Source organism: Pogona vitticeps, chromosome 2, assembly GCF_051106095.1.
Source record: "Pogona vitticeps strain Pit_001003342236 chromosome 2, PviZW2.1, whole genome shotgun sequence".
In the NCBI taxonomy this organism is placed as follows: domain Eukaryota; kingdom Metazoa; phylum Chordata; class Lepidosauria; order Squamata; family Agamidae; genus Pogona; species Pogona vitticeps.
Genome location: NC_135784.1, coordinates 89126011 through 89144242, shown reverse-complemented (window position 1 = coordinate 89144242; position 18232 = coordinate 89126011). Strand labels below are relative to the sequence as shown.

Below are 18232 nucleotides of genomic sequence, written 5' to 3'. Positions count from 1 at the left end.
GCGGTGGGAACCAGAGAAAGGAACTGCGATCGGGAAAGAGGGAGGGGCTGTGGGAAGAGTTTGGTCCAGAGGGGCGCAGGAGCCCGCTGGGTCCCCAGATCTCCCCCCCCCGACACCCCATAATACTCACGCCTTGTCCACCAGCTCCCGGACTTTCCACATATTGAGCATCGTGGTCGTCGTGGCGCCGAGAGATCCCCTCCCGGTCTAGGCCCCTGCCCGCGCCCCAATCTTCTCCTCCCTCTCCTCCTCCTCCCACCAAAGGAGTCCACCTAGCCGCTCGTCAGCCACGGCAACGCCAGGCCAGGCCCGTCTAGCCGCCTCTGCCGCCGCCGCCTCAGCTTCGCCAACGGGAGAGATACGGTTCTGCCTCCGGAAACCGGCAGCTCATGGCCGCAAGGCTTTCTGGGACATGAAGTAAAAGCTCTTCTCCGACCCTGAAAGGCGAAGAGCCGCGTTCTAACGCACTGCATGCTGGGGGATGTAGTACTCCCGGGTTTCTTCCCCGTGGCAGCAGCTTAGCGAAAGCCCTCTTCCCCCGCCCTTCCATTGCTCCCGCGTGGTTTGCTGGGAACGAAAGAGTTTTAAGGAAGAGAATGTTCTCTTTGAGAGATACGTTAAGTTAGAGTTATTGGAAATGGTGTGTGTGTGTGTACGTGTTTAATGGTGCAGCGTCTTCAAGGGAAAAAAAATGCAGGCTGAAAGAAAGTCTCAGGAGTTTTGACTTCCATACAGCTGTGACTGACCTGACAAAACACCTAGTGTAGGAAAAGAAATATTTATGTGGCCCATTTGCAGAATTCAAGAGGCAAATCTCTTTCTATGATTGGGTCTTGTGGAGTTGAACACATTGTCTGTCAGGATGAATTGGATATGGGTACCTTTCCCACCTTCTCCTGTCTTCATAGGAATTCTTCAGTCTCGAGAGACTATGGTAACATGCTCTGTATGGAGGACTTGGAACAGCGTCTAGTGTTTTGAAGCTGTACGTGAAGCTAGAGTGTCCTCTCCAGGGCACAAAGCCTGGGTAAAATAATATGGAGGATAGGCTGTTACCCAGGCAGTAAATCCCCCCTTTCCACATCACTGAAGTAGTCCAATGGAAAGGCAAGAGCCAATACAACTGGTTTTCAGACTTAAAGCTGCCTCCGGGACTCTGGTTCCGGATTTTGCCTCGAGGTTAACTCCTGAAGCCTTTTCCATAAGTGGATATAGCCACAAGGCAGTGGAGGTATGAAATCGGAGTTTTCCTTCTCCTAAATGGACTGCCTTCCAGGCTTTGGACCCAATAGTCCATTGAATTTTAAAAAATGATGGTTCCAAAGCAAAGACAAGTGCTTTCTGTATACTTGTGCCATTGTTTCCAATTTGCTACCAGTAAGGAAAACAAGGCAGGCAGAGACTTTTTGCCCCTCTCTGAGGTAGAGACATGTTGTCCTCAAGAGACAAGAATCTGGAAAGCAACTGAGGCTCGCTGTCAGCATAACCAAAAAAGAGAGAGGAAAAGACCCCAGAAGATGTTTCCTCAAGCAAGAGATCCAGGGTGGGGAAGTTCATTCTAACTTGCTGCTTATGTTGCATTTGTGTCTCTCCTCCGAAATCCCCAGCAGGGTTGGTAACTGATGACAACTCCAAAGAGGGAAAAGAGTCAGAGTCATAACACCACTACCAGGTAAAGTATTCTAACAGTTTGGGGACTGAAATAGGTGGCAGGGAAGGCCACGGAGTCCTCCGGAGGCGGAAGCTGCTTTCCTGGGGGGTTAGACAGGGCCTACCAGGAGCTCCATTGGCAAGTCGATTCAAAATTTTGCGGCCGAAGCTCTTCGTTTCTTGGATTGAGTCATCATGGAAAACAGCTTGGCAACAACTTCTAAAAACAAAAAAGAGGAAAAGACCCAAGACCTTTCCTCCCACAAAACAAGTGGGGTGAGGAAGACAAATCTATTTTACTGCCTTTGTTGCAGTTACCTTTATACTCCCCCCCCCCAAGGAAATCACCCATTGCCAGAAGTCACAGCTCCTGTGAACAAGATATGGAGGCATGATACCAACATCAGGTGAAGTATTCTTACCCGGGGGGGGGGGATTAGACCAGGCCTACCAGAGAAGACCCAAGACCTTTCGTCAGATAAAACAACTGGGGTCAGGAAACCAAGGGTTTTATACTTCATCTGTTGCAGCTGTATTTATACCTCGCCAAGAGAATCACCAGCAGACAAGAACAATGGTGCACTGGTGCAAGAACCATTGAACTGACTCATATATGATTTCTTCAGGATGTGTCTTATCCATATGTTCAATAGCAATCTTTCTTTTTCTTCTGCCCTAGAATGAACATGAGCAGATCATGGCCACCAGCGTATGGCTCAATCAGGTAACCATCCCACGGGTCTTCAGTTTAAACCTCCCAAACTGGAGCAGAAACAATGAAGCAGCTACTTCATATTTACAGCATCTGATCCTGATCTCCCAGTGACCATTTACATGCCCCTCTTCATGCGCAGGATGTATATCTGCATTTATCCTGTCTATGATCAGGATAAATGCAGATATACTTTTATAAAGAGAGAATGGGTGGAGATGTTCCCTCAGATTTTAAAATCGTATCCATAGGGATAAAAAGGGTGTTGCATAGTTTCTAGTGAAATTCCTTTTTGCCATACAGTGGAAGAACAGAAACAGTCACCTGGCAGGACAAAGTTCCAAACAGAGTAGTCCTAGAACAAGATGGAATGTTTAGCATGTATACATTACTGGAACAGCATCATCTATGTTGGCTTGGGCATGTCGTGAGAATGGCTGAGGTTTGGATTCCAAAAGATCTTCTATATGGAGAATTAGTGCAGGGAAATCGCCCCAAAGGGAGACCAAAGCTACAATACAAGGATATCTGCAAGCGGGATCTGAAGGCCTTAGGAATGGACCTCAACAGACGGGAAACCTTGACATCTGAGCGTTCAGCCTGGAGGCAGGTGGTGCATCACAGCCTCTCCCAATTTGAAGAGACCCTTGTCTAGCAGGATGAGGCAAAGAGGCAGTCCCGAAACCAGCAAAATCAGGGAGCTGGACAGGGGACAGATTGTATTTGTCTTCAGTGTGGAAGGGATTGTTACTCTCGAATTGGCCTTCTCAGCCACACTAGATGCTGTTTCAAGTTCTCTATTCAGAGCACGTTACCATAATCCCTCGAGACTGAAGGATGCCTAATCTAGAAGTACAGGGAGATCCATGGAAGAGAATTGCTACAAGTTCCCCAGAGTCCACCCCTTTCTCATTAACTGGCATTTAAAGTCTCAGTAACTCACTGTTAGACATTTATCGAAAAAAGAATTTTTAAAATCCTTTGCTTACAATTGCTTAAAAATTACAGACTTGTATATGCTGCTTTTTTACTGTACACATACATAGCAACCAGCTGAGCAGATCAACAACTGTCACCAGACTAAGGAAAGGGAAAAAGTACTCAGATGAAAGGCAGGGCTCTCTTTCAGATTAAAGTCTGGAAAGGATTGCCTAGTGCTGGATAGATAAACAATCACCCCAGCCTAGAAAAGCCCTTCCCAGTGACACAAACTACAGGCAGCATGTGAGGTTGTAAATAAAACTCCAATAGTGAGGACTGTAGAGATTTTACTAGTCAAAATTTTGTTGCTTAGTGTAATAACGCACTAGAGTGGACTCATTGAATCAATTGAGATTTAGTGAGTGAACTCCAGCTGATTCAAATGGGCCTATGCTAGTTACAACTTACTATGCTAAAGTAAGTCACAGAGTAAACACATTTAAATCAGTGGAACTTACACAAGAGTGACACCAAATCTTTATTGGTGGGTTTACTCTTGTGCAATTTACTATGCAAAGCAACAGAATTTGGCCATAGAGTTCAATGAGGCATAAGGTAAAGGTTATATTGGATCAGTGCTCAGTGCTCTTCAACATTTCTTTTAATAACCTGGATCAGGTGTTGCGGGAAATGCTTATTAAATTTGCACATGACACAAAATTGGGTGGAATAGCTGAAACACAGAAAGATCCTAGAAGAAACAAAATTCAAAACCATCTTGATAGGATGGAGCACTGGGATGAAAACGACAGAATGAAATTTAACAGGGATGAGTGCAAAGTTCTATATCTAGGGGGCAAAAACCAAACATAGTTACAAGATGGGGAAAAATTTGGCTCAGTAATATTACAGGCAAGAAGGATCTTGGGATTGTTGCAGATCGAAACTAAATATGAGCCTTCAATGTGATGTGGCTACAAAAAAGGCAAACACTGTTTTAGGCTGCATTAACAGAAGTGTAGTCTCCAAATCTGGTGAGGTGTTAGTTCCCCTCTATTCAGCACTGGTTAGGCCTCTCCTTGAATAAGAAGGATGCCAACAAACTGGAGCAAGTTCAGAGGAGGGTAACAAAGATGACAAGGGGATTAGAAACCAAGCCCAGTGAGGAAAGACTGAAAGCAGCAATTTCCACATTGTTTAATTTGCTATTATTTTTTTAATCTCCAGTAGTGTACAGAGTTCCTTTTCACTCTCACAAGTTCAGAATTTCTTCTTTAACATCCCTACATATAGCATTAATCCAGGTTCTGTTCCAAATTCTCAGACCTACTCCCATATTTCAAATTAAGGGAACCAGAATCTAGTCCTGAGAAGGAAAGAGCATTTAGGGACTAAGGCTTGCCCTAACCAATAGTTTGTGATGTGGGGCAGTCCAACAAAAGAGAAATGTTGAAGGGCTAAACAGAAAACATTGCAAAGAATGGCTTCAAATTTTCATTAATATTTCACATCCATGCTACGCTTCATCTTCATACAAAATACAAGTAGCACAGAGAAAAGGATTACGAATTGAAGTGCATACTGCTGTGCAGTCCTAAAGCAGACTCATTTTCTATGGTTTAAAAAAAAAGGCTATTTGGCATCCTACGCATGTCTATCCAGAAGTCCGAGTATGTCAAATGAGATTTACTCCCAGCTACCTAGGTGTAGGGTTGTGGTTTAAGTGTTTTCTAATCACTGTTTGTAAAAAAACACTTCTACACAAAATGTCTTTATGGATATGGATTTGGAAAAATATTGTTTACAGAAAAAGAAATAAAATAATTGGAAAACAGTCAGGTTATACATGTGACCAATAAATGTGGTCACAAATTTATGTGAACAAATTTGTTGGTCACATAAATTTCTATTTATGTGACCAATAAATAGAAATTCACTTTACAGCACACAATAATTGTGTGCTGTGAAGTGAATTTCAACTTAGGGTGACACTTTCCAGGGTTTTCTAGGTAGAGAATAGATAGAAGTGGTTTGCCTTTCCTTTCTGGGGTTTCCCTGGGATTCTGCATCTTGTCCAATGTCACAAAGGCTGGCACAGTGGGGAATCAAACTCCCAACCTCCGGCTCTACCGCCAGAGACCTAAACCACTTAGCTATCTAGCTAGCCACTAATAAATAGATATGGCTGTACATAAAACTTGGCTGGATGGCTCAGTGGTTTAGGCATCTGTCTTCAAATTCCCCGCTATGCTTCCTAGGAGAAGAGCCAGCCTGTATGGGTTTGGTCAAACTGCACAGTCCTAGGATAGCTCCAGAAGAAGAGAATGGTAAACTACTTCTCAGTGTTCTCTACCTGAAAAACCCTGAAAAAGGTCTTCATAAGTCAGAATTGACTTGATGGCACATGATTAATATTATACATATAAGAACACAATAGGATTACTTCTGAGTAAAGCTGCATTTCTTTGTACTCTTACGCAACTCTTGTCCTATTAACATTTTCCCTTGGAATTGGAAGTATTAGATTTCATGCCTTGGTGCATGTAGAGAACTTAAATCAATTAGTAGCCTTAATTAGTCAATTAACCTTATAATAAATCAAGAGGTAATAAGGATGATAGGGAAGTTGAGTGTAGTTTTCTTTACCTCAAAATGGTGGTCCTCATCTGTTCTGGATTGGAACCACATAGACATTGCTCATCTGTTCCAGGAAGCTACATTTGGGTCTCTGGGAGTGTTGCTGATATTTATTTAGAATCAGTTAAGTTTAAAAGGGGGAGGGTACGGGAATGAAATCATAAAGGAAGGGAACAGAGAGAGAGAATGTAAGAGAGGTGCTTCAGTGCAGTGGGTGGGAAGTAGAGATTTCAAAACTTCATATGGCTGTCTCCCTCTCTCTACATTTCAAAACAGGGAAGTGGGAGATAAGAATAAAACAATGGATCAACAGCTATGGCACAGCGCTCCCTTATAGTCTCCTGAGTTCACAGGTTGACTGGTTTTAGCATGAGGGTGGTTTATTGTCTAGCGCAGAGAAATGTTGTGGTCCCAACCAAAGGGACAATGGCTCAAAGGATAGCTATAAAATGCTGTATTTTATTCTCCCCATATTTTACAACCAGTACACAATTATTTGTTGTACACTTTTTAAATTACATTTTGTATATTTTAACTGTATATGTTTTATGAATTTGTTTGTTTGTTCAGTCATTTAGTCGTGTCCGACTCTTCGTGACCCCATGGACCAGAGCACACCAGGCCCTCCTATCTTCCACCCCTCCCGGAGTTGTGTCAAATTCATGTTGGTTGCTTCAATGACACTGTCCAACCATCTCATCCTCAGTCGTCCCCTTCTCCTCTTGCCTTCACACTTTCCCAACATCACAGTCTTTTCCAAGGAGTCTTCTCTTCTCATGAGATGGCCAAAGTACTGGAGCCTCAGCTTCAGGATATGTCCTTCCAATGGGCACTCGGGGTTGATTTCCTTTAGAATTGATAGGTTTGTTCTCTTTGCAGTCCAGGGAACTCTCAAGAGTCTCCTCCAGCACCACAATTCAAAGGCATCAATTCTTCGGCGGTCAGCTTTCTTTATGGTCCAGCTCTCACTTCCATACAACACTACAGGAAAAACCATAGCTTTGACTATTCGGACTTTTGTCGGCAAGGTGATGTCTCTGCTTTTTAAGATGCTGTCAAGGTTGGTCATTGCTTTCCTCCCAAGAAGCAGGCGTCTTTTAAGGCTGTACACTTTTTAAACAGCATTTTGTATATTTTAGCCACATAATATGTTTTATGAATTGTTTGTATATTTTTAAACTGCATTTTGTATATTTTAGCCATAAATATGTTTTATAAGCTGGTCACCTGACGGTAATAAATAAATTATTTTAAACAATTGGATCAGATTGTTTTTTTCCGGTCAGGCTTTATTGTAGGGCTGATTACACTACTGAAATTAACCAAATGATGGATTGCAGTTTTTGAAGTTGGCTTAAACATTAAACGTCACTGGATGAATAATGTCTATTTGACGAGACTTTGAATTTGGGTGAGAAAAGTGTTCAAAAACCTCCATTTGGTTCACAGTGCACCAGCCAGACTGGTGGGAGATACCTGTTGTGCCTTCCAGGCTCTATGAAAGGTGGTGTTTTTAACCTGGGGATTTAAATAATCAGCCTGACATCAGAACAATTCAAGGAACACCTCCTGTATAAACTGCCTTTCATGTTACCATCAATAACTGAAGACTTGTCATCTCCCACGCCATCTCAAGTATGCTCAAGTGTGACAGGCATTTCTTGACTGTGGTAATTAGGCAAGAAAGACTAATTTATAAATTATAGACTCCTTTCACTAGAGAATGCATTATGTCACCTTAGGAGCTTGAATATTCTTACGTAGCCTGATTTTTTAATAAAACCTAGGGGCTATGTTGAAATTGGTTTGTTGGATAATTGGTTGCTTTTCCTTTCTGTGTTGCCGACTGTAGTGTTTTTATTTAAAGTTGTGTACAGGCTGTTTTACTTAATGTTAGCCATGCAGTCAGAAAAAGAAAGAAAATATATACATTTTTTGTCAGTAAACACCATAATAATACTACCAATTGCCAGTTTAAACACTGATAAGATCTGCATGGTTTTGATATCTAAATTTAAAACATGCAGTAAGGCATTTACTCTTTGAGGTTAATGTGTCCAGATTTTTTTACTGGAGCTTAGACGGTTGTCAGACTTTATTTGCCCTCCATTTGTCCATACAGACTTACTCTCTCATGTAATGTTGAATGAGTGCATGTCTTCATCTGACAGATGTTAGAGGGTTGGTGAAACACCACTACTTAATTGCTTTTCCAAACAGCAGATGAGCTCATGATCTGCTGGTAAAATCTAGACTATGCAGTCAATAGAACTCCTTTTACAATTTGAGATAGTAGAGTCCACATACAAGTTACTATCTTACCCACTGCTGTAGTTTCAGAAGATGTAGCCTTGTTACCCTGGCATATCAAGCCAAAACCAAACCAAACAACCAAAGAAGACAAAAACATTGTGGCACATTAAAGACTGAATTCCATATCTTAACATGAGCTTTTGTGGACAACCCCACTTCCTCAATCCATTCTTTGTATCTGCAGAATACTCTTCTTTGTGAAAGAGGAAAAGTCCACAAAGTTCTGTTGCAGAGTTTCAAATTATGGGTAAAATTCCTTTTGGTACGCATAGAAATACAGAGACTCACAAAGGAGAATTGCTACAGATTCCCCAGAGCCCACTCCCAGAGGACAGAGTTATCTCTACTGGAAAGAAGTTCCATAGTGGGGATACAAAAAGACCCTGCCATGTAGATTGACCCACAGGACATATTCTTGAAGGGCACCACGGATTAGTTGATATTGGGGAGAAGCACTATTTGGATCAGAATGTTTGGGTCCAGCTACTATCTAACAAGGTGAAATGCTCTATTTGTCAGAGTTAACTCATTTGTGCAGCTCTTGTATTGCATTGCATCATTGCTATTAATTGTATACAATCGGGTGATTTACCCGAGAAATTTTAAAACAGTAAAAATGCAAAACCAAATTACAGAACCACGAGAACTGAAACATAATACAATGATAAAAGCTGGATTTTTGTTCTGTTTTCTAACCTGCAGGTTTAAATGTATGTTAAATCTAGGCTAAGGAAAATGTAAGGGGGTTTGGCCTGTTGCCGAAATGACAGCAAAGCAGATACTGGGGAAATATCTCTGGTTACAGCTAGGGGTACAAACACTAAGAATACCTTCTTCTCCATATCATACCATATACCATGCCTCCAATGGCAAAAGCTTCTAGTGAAAGCTTTCTGCTGGAACAATTTGGTGGTGGTAGGTTTTACGCAGATGATACTAAGCAGTATTAGCATAATAGTGTTCAGCACATTAGTTGGTGAAATGTTTAGTAGAGCTTGCAATTAACTTATGATATTTAATGTTCAAATCATTACTTTTGAGTTAAACTAGATAAATGCATTGAATATTTTGAAATTAGAAATTTGTAAGCAATATAAAGCATTAGCCAAAGTCCGACTGGTGTTTTTGTAAGATTGTGTAACTTGTTGCAGCTAATTGTGGCTAACTGACAAGATGCCAGGAAATGTCTTGGATGCATGCCTGGTAATTTGCCCACTTGTACAAAAGAAATACACTTTGACACCTCATGATGGTGATTAGGCATCCTTCAGTCTGGAGAGACTATGGTAACGTGCTCTGTATGGAGGACTTGGAACAGCGTCTAGTGTGGCTGAGAAGGCCGATTCGAGAGTGACAATCCCTTCCACACTGAAAAAAAATACAATCTGTCCCCTGTCCAGCTCCCTGATTTTGCTGGTTTTGGGACTGCCTCTTTGCCTCATCCTGCTAGACAAGGGTCTCTTCAAACTGGGAGAGGCTGTGATGCACCACCTGCCTCCAGGCTGAATGCTCAGTTGACAAGGTTTTCCATCTGTTGAGGTCCATTCCTAAGGCCTTCAGATCCCGCTTGCAGATATCCTTATATCGCAGCTGTGGTCTCCCTCTGGGGCGATTTCCATGCACTAATTCTCCATACAGGAGATCCTTTGGAATCCAGCCATTAGCCATTCTCACAACATGCTCAAGTCAATGTAGATGTCGCTGTTTCAGTAATGTATACATGCTAAAAATTCCAACTTGTTCTAGGACTACTCTGTTTGGAACTTTGTCCTGCCAGGTGATACCAAAAATGCATCAGAGACAATGCATATGGAATGTGTTCAGCTTCCTCTCCTGCCGTGCATGAAGGGTCCAGGACTCACTGCGGTACAGGAGTGTACTCAGGAAACAGGCTCTATAGACCTGCATCTTGGTATATGCCATCAGCTTCTTATTAAGCCATACTCTCTTTGTGAGTCCAGAGAACGTGGTAGCTGCTTTGCCAATGTGTCTATCCAGCTTGACATCTAGGGAGAGAGTGTCAGAGATTGTTGAGCCAAGGTACACAAAGTCATGAACAACCTCCAATTCTTGTGTGGAGATGGTAATAGAGGGAGGTGAGTCCATGCCCTGGCCCATGACTTGTGTTTTCTTCAAGCTGATTGTTAATCCAAAGTCTTGGCAGGCCTTGTTAAAGTGATTCACGAATTGTTGGACGTCTTCAGCAGAGTGGGCAATAACAGCTGCATCATCAGCAAAGAGGAAGTCCAGCATGCATTTCAGATAGACTTTGGTCTTCACTCTCAATCTAGGAGGTTAAAGAGCTTTCCATCTGATCTAGTCCAGAGATAGACACCTTCTGTTGCAGTTCCAAAGGCATGCTTCAGCATGACAGCAAAAAAGATCCCAAACAGGGTCTGTTTGAGGACACAGCCCTGTTTCACTCCACTTCAGATATCAAAGGGATCTGATGTTGAGCCATCAAAAACTACAGTGCCCTTCATTTCCTCATGAAAGGACCTGATGATGTTAAGGAGGTAAGGTGGATATCCAATCCTGGGAAGTATTTTACAAAGGCCGCCCCTGCTAACCAAATCAAAGGCCTTTGTAAAATCTATGAAGGCCACAAAGAGTGACTGTTGTTGTTCCCTGCATTTCTCATGCAACTGTCTGAGGGAGAATAGCATTTCCGTGGTGGATCTATTTGCTCGAAATCCACAGAATCACACTGTGATTCTGGATAGACTCTGTCTGCAAGACCTGGAGTCTCTTCAACACAACATGGGCAAGCAGCTTCCCCACAACACTGAGAAGAGAGATGCCACGATAGTTATTGCAGTCACCCGTGTCTCCTTTGTTCTTATACAACGTGGCGATGTTTGCATCCTTCATGTCCTGTAGTACTCCGCCTTCCCTCCAGCAAAGACAAAAGATTTCATACAGTTTGGCGATGATGTTCTCTTTACAGCACTTCAGCACTTCAGCAGGGATGTTATCCTTTCCTGGTGCCTTGCCGGAGGTGAGGGAATCCAAGGCCACTTTTATTTCTACTAAAGTTAGTTTGCTGTCCAACTCTTCCAAGACAGGCAGGCACTCAATGTTATTTAATGTTTCTTCAGTTACTACATTCTCTCTAGAATATAGCTCAGAGTAGTGCTGCACCCAGCGTTCCATCTGCTGTGCTCAGTCGTGGATGATCATGCCTGTAGCAGACTTCAAGGGAGCAGATTTCTTCTGTATTGGACCTAAAGTCTGCTTGATAAGTTGACAGCAATTAGCCACTGCTAGTAAATTAAACCTTACATGAAGACTAATAGGATTCCAGCCATTACTTTCAAATGTTATTCATTAGATACTTCAATTAGAATGGAAACCTGCAACTGTTTATCTGATAATATATTAAATGGAAAATGAAATTTCAAACCATTGACCTTTTCATAGAACCTAAAATGCAAAAGAGTTGGCAACCAATGACCGGAGAATTTGGAGAGGAATATTGATAGTTAGGATGTTACCACATGAAGGAATCTCTGTAGTTTTAATCTGGAAGTCCTTGGGAACTATCCAAACACACTCCTTTGAGGTGGCTGTAAAATAAGAAATGAGGTGGCCCACATAGAAGCAGCAAACCAGAATAGTGGTCCTAAATGTTCCAAAGCGTAACAACGGGTGGTCCAAACCAATGGAAGACAAGCCGAAGTTCTCACATGTTAGTGATAGGTGGGAAAGAGAAAAGAACTGACAGCTATGCTGACTTCAACAGACACCCAGTTATTCAGGAAACCATTTCAGAAAGAGCCAGATAAGGGAGCGCCAAAAGAAAAAGCTGAATGTGGGGGGAGGGAATCAGGATCATGTATGCCATGCAGGCAAGAGCCCTTTTCTTTACATTTCCATGAAAGAGCAGACAAATTGAAGGAAAGAAATTTGGACTCATACATTAAAATGACCTCGGGAGAAATACTAACTCATCTAACTTGTCAGTAACACATTGCATGATTTGCCTCCAGCAGTTACTCAGGATGACTAAACAGATATTATAACAACTCCCTTATGAGATAAGAAACACTGAAGATTTAGGAGAGCAATGGCACAGCTGTAATTCCCCCACCCACCCCCCCGGTTGATAATGTTTAATTCTTTGTTGACTACAACTTGTCATATCTCATATTATTTCTGAGCATAGTTTTCCAAAGGATCAGCATGAACCTCATGCAATTATGTTTCTGATTTTGTTTTTTTATGGGATTTTGCCTGTTAGTGTTGCCTAAGGCGGTCTGTTTACATAGTTCATCAGAGAAGAGAGAGGAGGAGGGAAAGAAGGGCTTTCCTATGCCCTGTTTCATTCATGATAATGGGTGATGATGCTGGACAGACGACATGCCTCAACTACCACATCCCACACAACAGCCCTCTGAGTACAGTGAAGGCAAGGCAATCTCTTACAACATCACTGAATAATCAAGTTTAGGCTTGCATACCAGGTCTCTGAAGTGTCTTTTAAATAATCAAGATTGAGTATGTTGGGCAAGAGGCTTTCCTGGGTTGGAACATTTTTACCTGGTCTCTTGCCCAGGCCAGGTACCAATTATGTGTTTGTCTAAATTTATAATCTATCCCAAGCTGAAGGTAATGGTAGGATAAGTGATGATGAGACACTCCAAATTTTCACATTAGAACAGAAATACAATTTAGTCTGTTTAAAATGCACTTCAGAATGCATGTCATGGATGGTTTAACCCTTAGGGGTCATTCTAAAAAAAAAAAAAAAAGCCCTGTATTTCCATATTGATGAGTGTTCAATGAAAGGGGGACACACAACTAGGTGAGAGATACTAAGAATGAAGAACAGGCCCAAGAAATGTTCTTGCCTGGATTGACGGACACCCACTCCACATACAGAACATGACTGGAGTGGCAGTGGAGTGAGTGCACAGGACAGCATCCTGCACCACATCAGAAAGCAGCAAGCCAGCTTAAACCTGTGCCATGCACAAGTTGGATGACACAAAGAGCTTTGTCATCCAACAGCATGTTTCCATGTTGTGCTTCCAGCATCCAGTGCTTGAAGCATCTGCTTCATTCTGCCCTACCACTGTGCCCCTCCTGCACTCAGAACGTAATGCAAAAATGTCATTTCAGATTGGTCAGTTTCAGATTTACAAGAAGATATGGAAGAGGAGAAAGGTGAGGAGGCATTATTTAAACCAGTGGTGAAAGACTTTGCTTCCACTCCAGAAAGCGGTCTAGTGCTGAACCCAATGACAAGTAGGGCCAAATCCATAAGTACACTCACGCATACGCACACCATTCACTTACTCTATTTACATACCACCACAGACAAAGCATGCCTTCATGCATACTGCTTCTCTCTCTCTTTCCCCTGCTCTCACACACAATTCTATTCGCTCATTATTTTCTAGTGATTAGTTGAGCAACATGTAATGGGCTATGGTGATGAAAGTGAGATTTCTGTTGAAATCTCATACTGCAAGTTTTAGCTTATATCCTAATCTCACTTTTTACCCATATTAAGCAGATGTAGTAATGGACATGGATGACAACTGAGGGTGTGATCAGACAACTGCAAAGGAACATACCTGATCACATTGGAAAGAGTCATTTTAATGGGTGCAGTTTCCTATATAGTGACATTTCCATGTGCTGGGGAATTCCTCCAGTCTAGCTTTATAAGGTAGAAGCTTGGGCACGGATAAGGGTATGGCCTGGAGTACATTTCCCCACACCTTGTGTGATTGCCAGGAAATAAATCAACTGGACAGCTCCACAAGTAGCCTGATTTTGTAATCTGTTTCATCATGTGATAAAACTTTGTTCCATAGAAAAAAACCAATTTTGCTGATTGAATGAGGAGACTTGTGGCACAGCGGTTAAACTGCTATATTGCAGCCAAAACTGTGCTCACAACATGGGGTTCAATCTCAGGTGGCCGGCTCAAGGTAAACTCAGCCTTCCACCTTTCCGAGGTGGGTAAAACGAGTACCCAGCTCATTGGGGGGGGGGGGCAATGTGTAACCTGCATAATTGTAAACTGCCCAGAAAGTGATTTAAGTGCTGTGGGGTGGTATATAAGCAGCACACTCTGCTTTTTTCCTTTTCCTTTTTGCTTTTTATTATTGTGCTCCCCTGTATTTTCCCTCATTATCTTGCTTTTCCTCTCATACCAACATTTATACTGTAAAGTCCCTGAGGCAGGGACATGTCCTTTTCTACTATGTGGTGTCATGAATACTTATATCAATATGTCAGCAAATAAATGATATTTCTTTGTTGACATACTGACATAAGTACAATATCATTCCATATTAGCCATAATTGACTTGAGACCTGTTAATACTCTTTGGTCCTTTGGTCATTCTTAGGATGCAACATTTATGATATTGTATATGACAGCTGACTTGGTAGCGTAATAGGGTGGAGTAACAGGGGTCAGGAGTTTGATTCCTCACTGTGCCTTCCTGGAGAATATATTGCTGGAAAACGTTTGCTGGATGACTAGGAAAAGAGGGGGACCTAACATGAGACTGGTTGACTCAGTAGAAGAAGCCACAGCCATTAATTTGCAAGACTTGAACAGAACCTACTGACAAAGGCAATGTTACTAGTAAGGGTGGGTGTAGGAAGAGAGAACTTAACATGAGGAAAAGTAGCTGCAACCAACCATTCTCGTTCAAAACAACAGCAGCAGCAACAGCAGAACTGCAGAGCTCAAAGGGGCCCTATAGAACATCAAGTCCAGCCCCTGTCAAGGAGGCACAGTGGGGAATCAAACTAGCAACCTCTAGCTTCACAACCAGATACCTAAACCACTTTTTTCTATTTATCTGATTTTTAAAAAAAAGTTAGACAAAAAAAGGTCATTTGTTTCTGCATATTATTATTTTTAGTTTGAGGTTCCCCCATTTTTTAGTTGCCTTATGGAATGTTGATTTGTTCTCTTGAACAACATCTAGTACTGCACTCCTGTGCATCCATAATACAGTTGAGAGGTGCTGTGAAGCTGATAGCATGAATGGTGCAATTAATTAAGACCTTGGGTGGTAAAGGAAACCACAGAAAGAATTTATTGTTTTAGTTGTCGGTGGAAAGACAACACTAGATTTCAAACCTATATTTTGACAGATAACAGGAGAAATATTCAAATGGAATGATCGAGTGCAAACAAATTCCTCAGTGCCCATGTCCACACACCTCGGTAAAAACAAAGCAAAGCATGCTGCTTATGTACCACCCCACAGCACTTAAAGCACTCTCTGGGTGGTTTACAAGTTAATTATGCAGGCTACACATGCCCCCCCTCCCAGTGAGCTGGGCACTCATTTTACTGACCTTGGAAGGATAGAAGGCTGAGTCAACCTTGAGCGGGCTACCTGGGATTGAACCCCAGGTCATGAGCACAGTTTTAGCTGCAGAACAGCAGCTTAATCACTGCGCCATGAGGCTCCTGTAGACCTTAAGTGTAGGTGTCACTGCTACTCATTGATCAAATTCACTCAAAAGAGAAAGTTGCAGAAGACGTAGCTGTGTTAGTCTGTGCAAGCACTATAAAAGTAAAAAAGGACAAAAACACGGTAAAATCTTAAAGACTAACTTCTATATTTTTTCATGTGAACTTTTGTGGAAAAGTCCACTTTCGTCTTATGTCTAATAAAGTGGGCTTGTCCGCGAAACCTCACATTAAAAAAACATAAAAGTTAGCCTTTAGGGTGCCACCACGTATTTTTAACTTTTTATTTCTATTTTGCTTTTACGAAGGGAGGGGGGGAGAGAGAGAGGAGAGAGAAAAGAGAGAGAGAGAGGGAGGGAGGGGGAGGGAAAGAGAGGGGGAGAGAGAGAGGGAGGGAGAGAAGGAGAGGGAGGCTAGCCACCTGAGTGGGAAACTGTTGAGGGCTCAGGGAACTTGGACTTCTCCCAGGAACCCACCCCATGACACCTATGGCTGCTGCACTGCAGAGCAGGAAAACGTCCATACATTTGCTTGCAAATAAGCCATATAGACACCATGCACTTTTGGCTATTTGTTTCCTTCGTTTATTTGCAGGAGAATCTCACACTCTCAGAATTCTCCAGGAAATGTGATTTTCCTTTTAAAAAAAAGGTGAAGGTCTATTGCATGCCTTGTTTGCTATCAAAACAAAACAAAAACCTAGAAGTTATTTTTTTTTAAAAAAAATTGTACTTTTGCTGTCAAATCCTGGAAGCAGAGGTGCCAGTATGGCTCCTGATGGGAGCATAAAAACAGCTGCATGTTATATTCACCCCTAATCTGTATATTTTGCCACTAATTTGGTTGGCCACTATATGGGTTTAGACTGGATTCAGAAAATTCCATGTCATAAGCAGTTTGGTGATGCCTTTCATGGTACGAGCAAGCACACACTGATCCCAAAGAGCCTCTGATTTCTGGTGCATTTAGTGCAAATAGTGTCTGAAGGGTTCAGTGAGATCTCTAGCAAAGCAGGGTTTTTTTGTTTTTTTGTTTTTAGGGATTTCTTTGAGCTCTGCTTAAAAGGCATGCTTGTGATTTTGGAACAGCTCTCAATTGCTCAGCAGTTTGAGTGGTTTTGTCAAGGCCTAGCAGAGAGGTGCACGTCAATGACAGCAAGTACTCAGTGTGAAAATGCTGGATGGATTCTGAAAGAGGTGATTGCCAAATGCTCCCCTTTCCATTGGCCAGGTGCTTCCTTTATGGTTGGCTTCACTGGATGTGCAACCACAAGTGAGTTTGGTCCCAGGGGCAAGGCCCATTTGGCGACTTAAGTGCACTCTCTTGTCATGACAGATTTCTCCCACATATGTACATTTTTCAGGTTTGCATGTCTTCTGTCAATGCCTCCAACTCTCCAAGGGACAAAACGTCAACTTCCTACATTCTCACATTTGACCGTTACTAAAAATCTGTCTGTGATGGTTCTCGGAAAATGACTTGATGGGAAAGGGTTTTTGACAACTCCAGCCTCTCCAGAGCTCTTACCTTGCTGATCCTCTTCTTCCTTTATGCCTTCTTCTCAATACCAAGACCTTTTATTCCAGGTGGCACCATTTATCATTCTCCTATGCCCTAGCGTACCAAAAGAGATGTGCAGCAAACTGTTTCCCCCTTAGAAAACTCCAGCAAACAAGACTCGTGTAGTTTAGGAGATTAGCATTTTTCTCTAGAGGTCTGAAATCTCAGAGGACGAAGGCTAGTATTAAACTCATGCCAAAGTGAGTAGTAGCAAAACTCATATGATTTGAGGGACATGGGATTTGGGTTCATTGCAAAACGATCAGGGCTGTTTCTAGCTCATGAATAGAAAAGTCAGGATGGTTTTCCCCACCGCTTACGACTGTTACTGCCTATAACTTCTGGCAAAGCAAACTTTGTATCTAAATGTACAGTATAATTAAGCTAGACAAAAAAGTGGGCTGAGTTTCACTTTGCTCCTTTAAAACAAAACATTCTAGGACAACAGCAGAAGGCTAAAAGAACCCAGCAATGGCTTGTTGTGCTCTATTGTTTTAAATACATGGGGGTGCTGTGGGTTAAACCGCAGAAGCCTCTGTGCTGCAAGGTCAGAAGACCTGCAGTCGTAAGATCAAATCCACGTGGCGGAGAGAGTGCCTGTCGCTAGTCCTAGCTCCCTCCAACCTAGCACTTCAAAAGCATGCAAATGCAAGTAGATAAATAGGGACCACCACAGTGGGAAGGTAACAGTGTTCCGTGTCTAGTCACACTGGCCACGTGACCATGGAATATTGTCTTCGGACAAACGCTAGCTCTATGGGTTGGAAATGGGGATGAGCACCGGCCCCTAGAGTCAGACAAGACTGGACAAATTGTCAAGGGGAAGCTTTACCTTAACCTTTACCTTTTACCATTGTTTTAAATGTGTTTTAGTATTGATTTTATTAGTGTTTTTAATGTAATAGTTGTTCAACTCTTTTTAAATATTTGTATACCCAGTGTTTTTATTTTATTTTATTTATTTCATTTTTATACCGCCCGTCTGGCTCCCA

General features: G+C 42.2%; 1 protein-coding gene and 1 long non-coding RNA gene across 2 annotated transcripts in view; one reads left to right on the top strand and one right to left on the bottom strand.

Moving 5' to 3' along the window:
- CLINT1 (clathrin interactor 1) overlaps window positions 1-366 on the bottom strand; it is a 93802-nt gene extending 93436 nt beyond the window's left edge. The window contains exon 1 of the mRNA XM_020791329.3: window positions 131-366. Within this exon, the coding sequence (XP_020646988.3) occupies window positions 131-171 (41 nt within the window). The 5' untranslated portion in view covers window positions 172-366. The remainder of the gene's footprint in view (window positions 1-130) is intronic.
- Window positions 367-415: 49 nt separating this feature from the next.
- Window positions 416-12924, top strand: LOC140704445 (uncharacterized). The gene is made up of 3 exons (XR_012083645.2): window positions 416-1672; window positions 2330-2374; window positions 6491-12924. It is a non-coding gene; the product is annotated as an uncharacterized LOC140704445 (long non-coding RNA).
- The last annotated feature ends 5308 nt before the right edge of the window (window positions 12925-18232 follow it).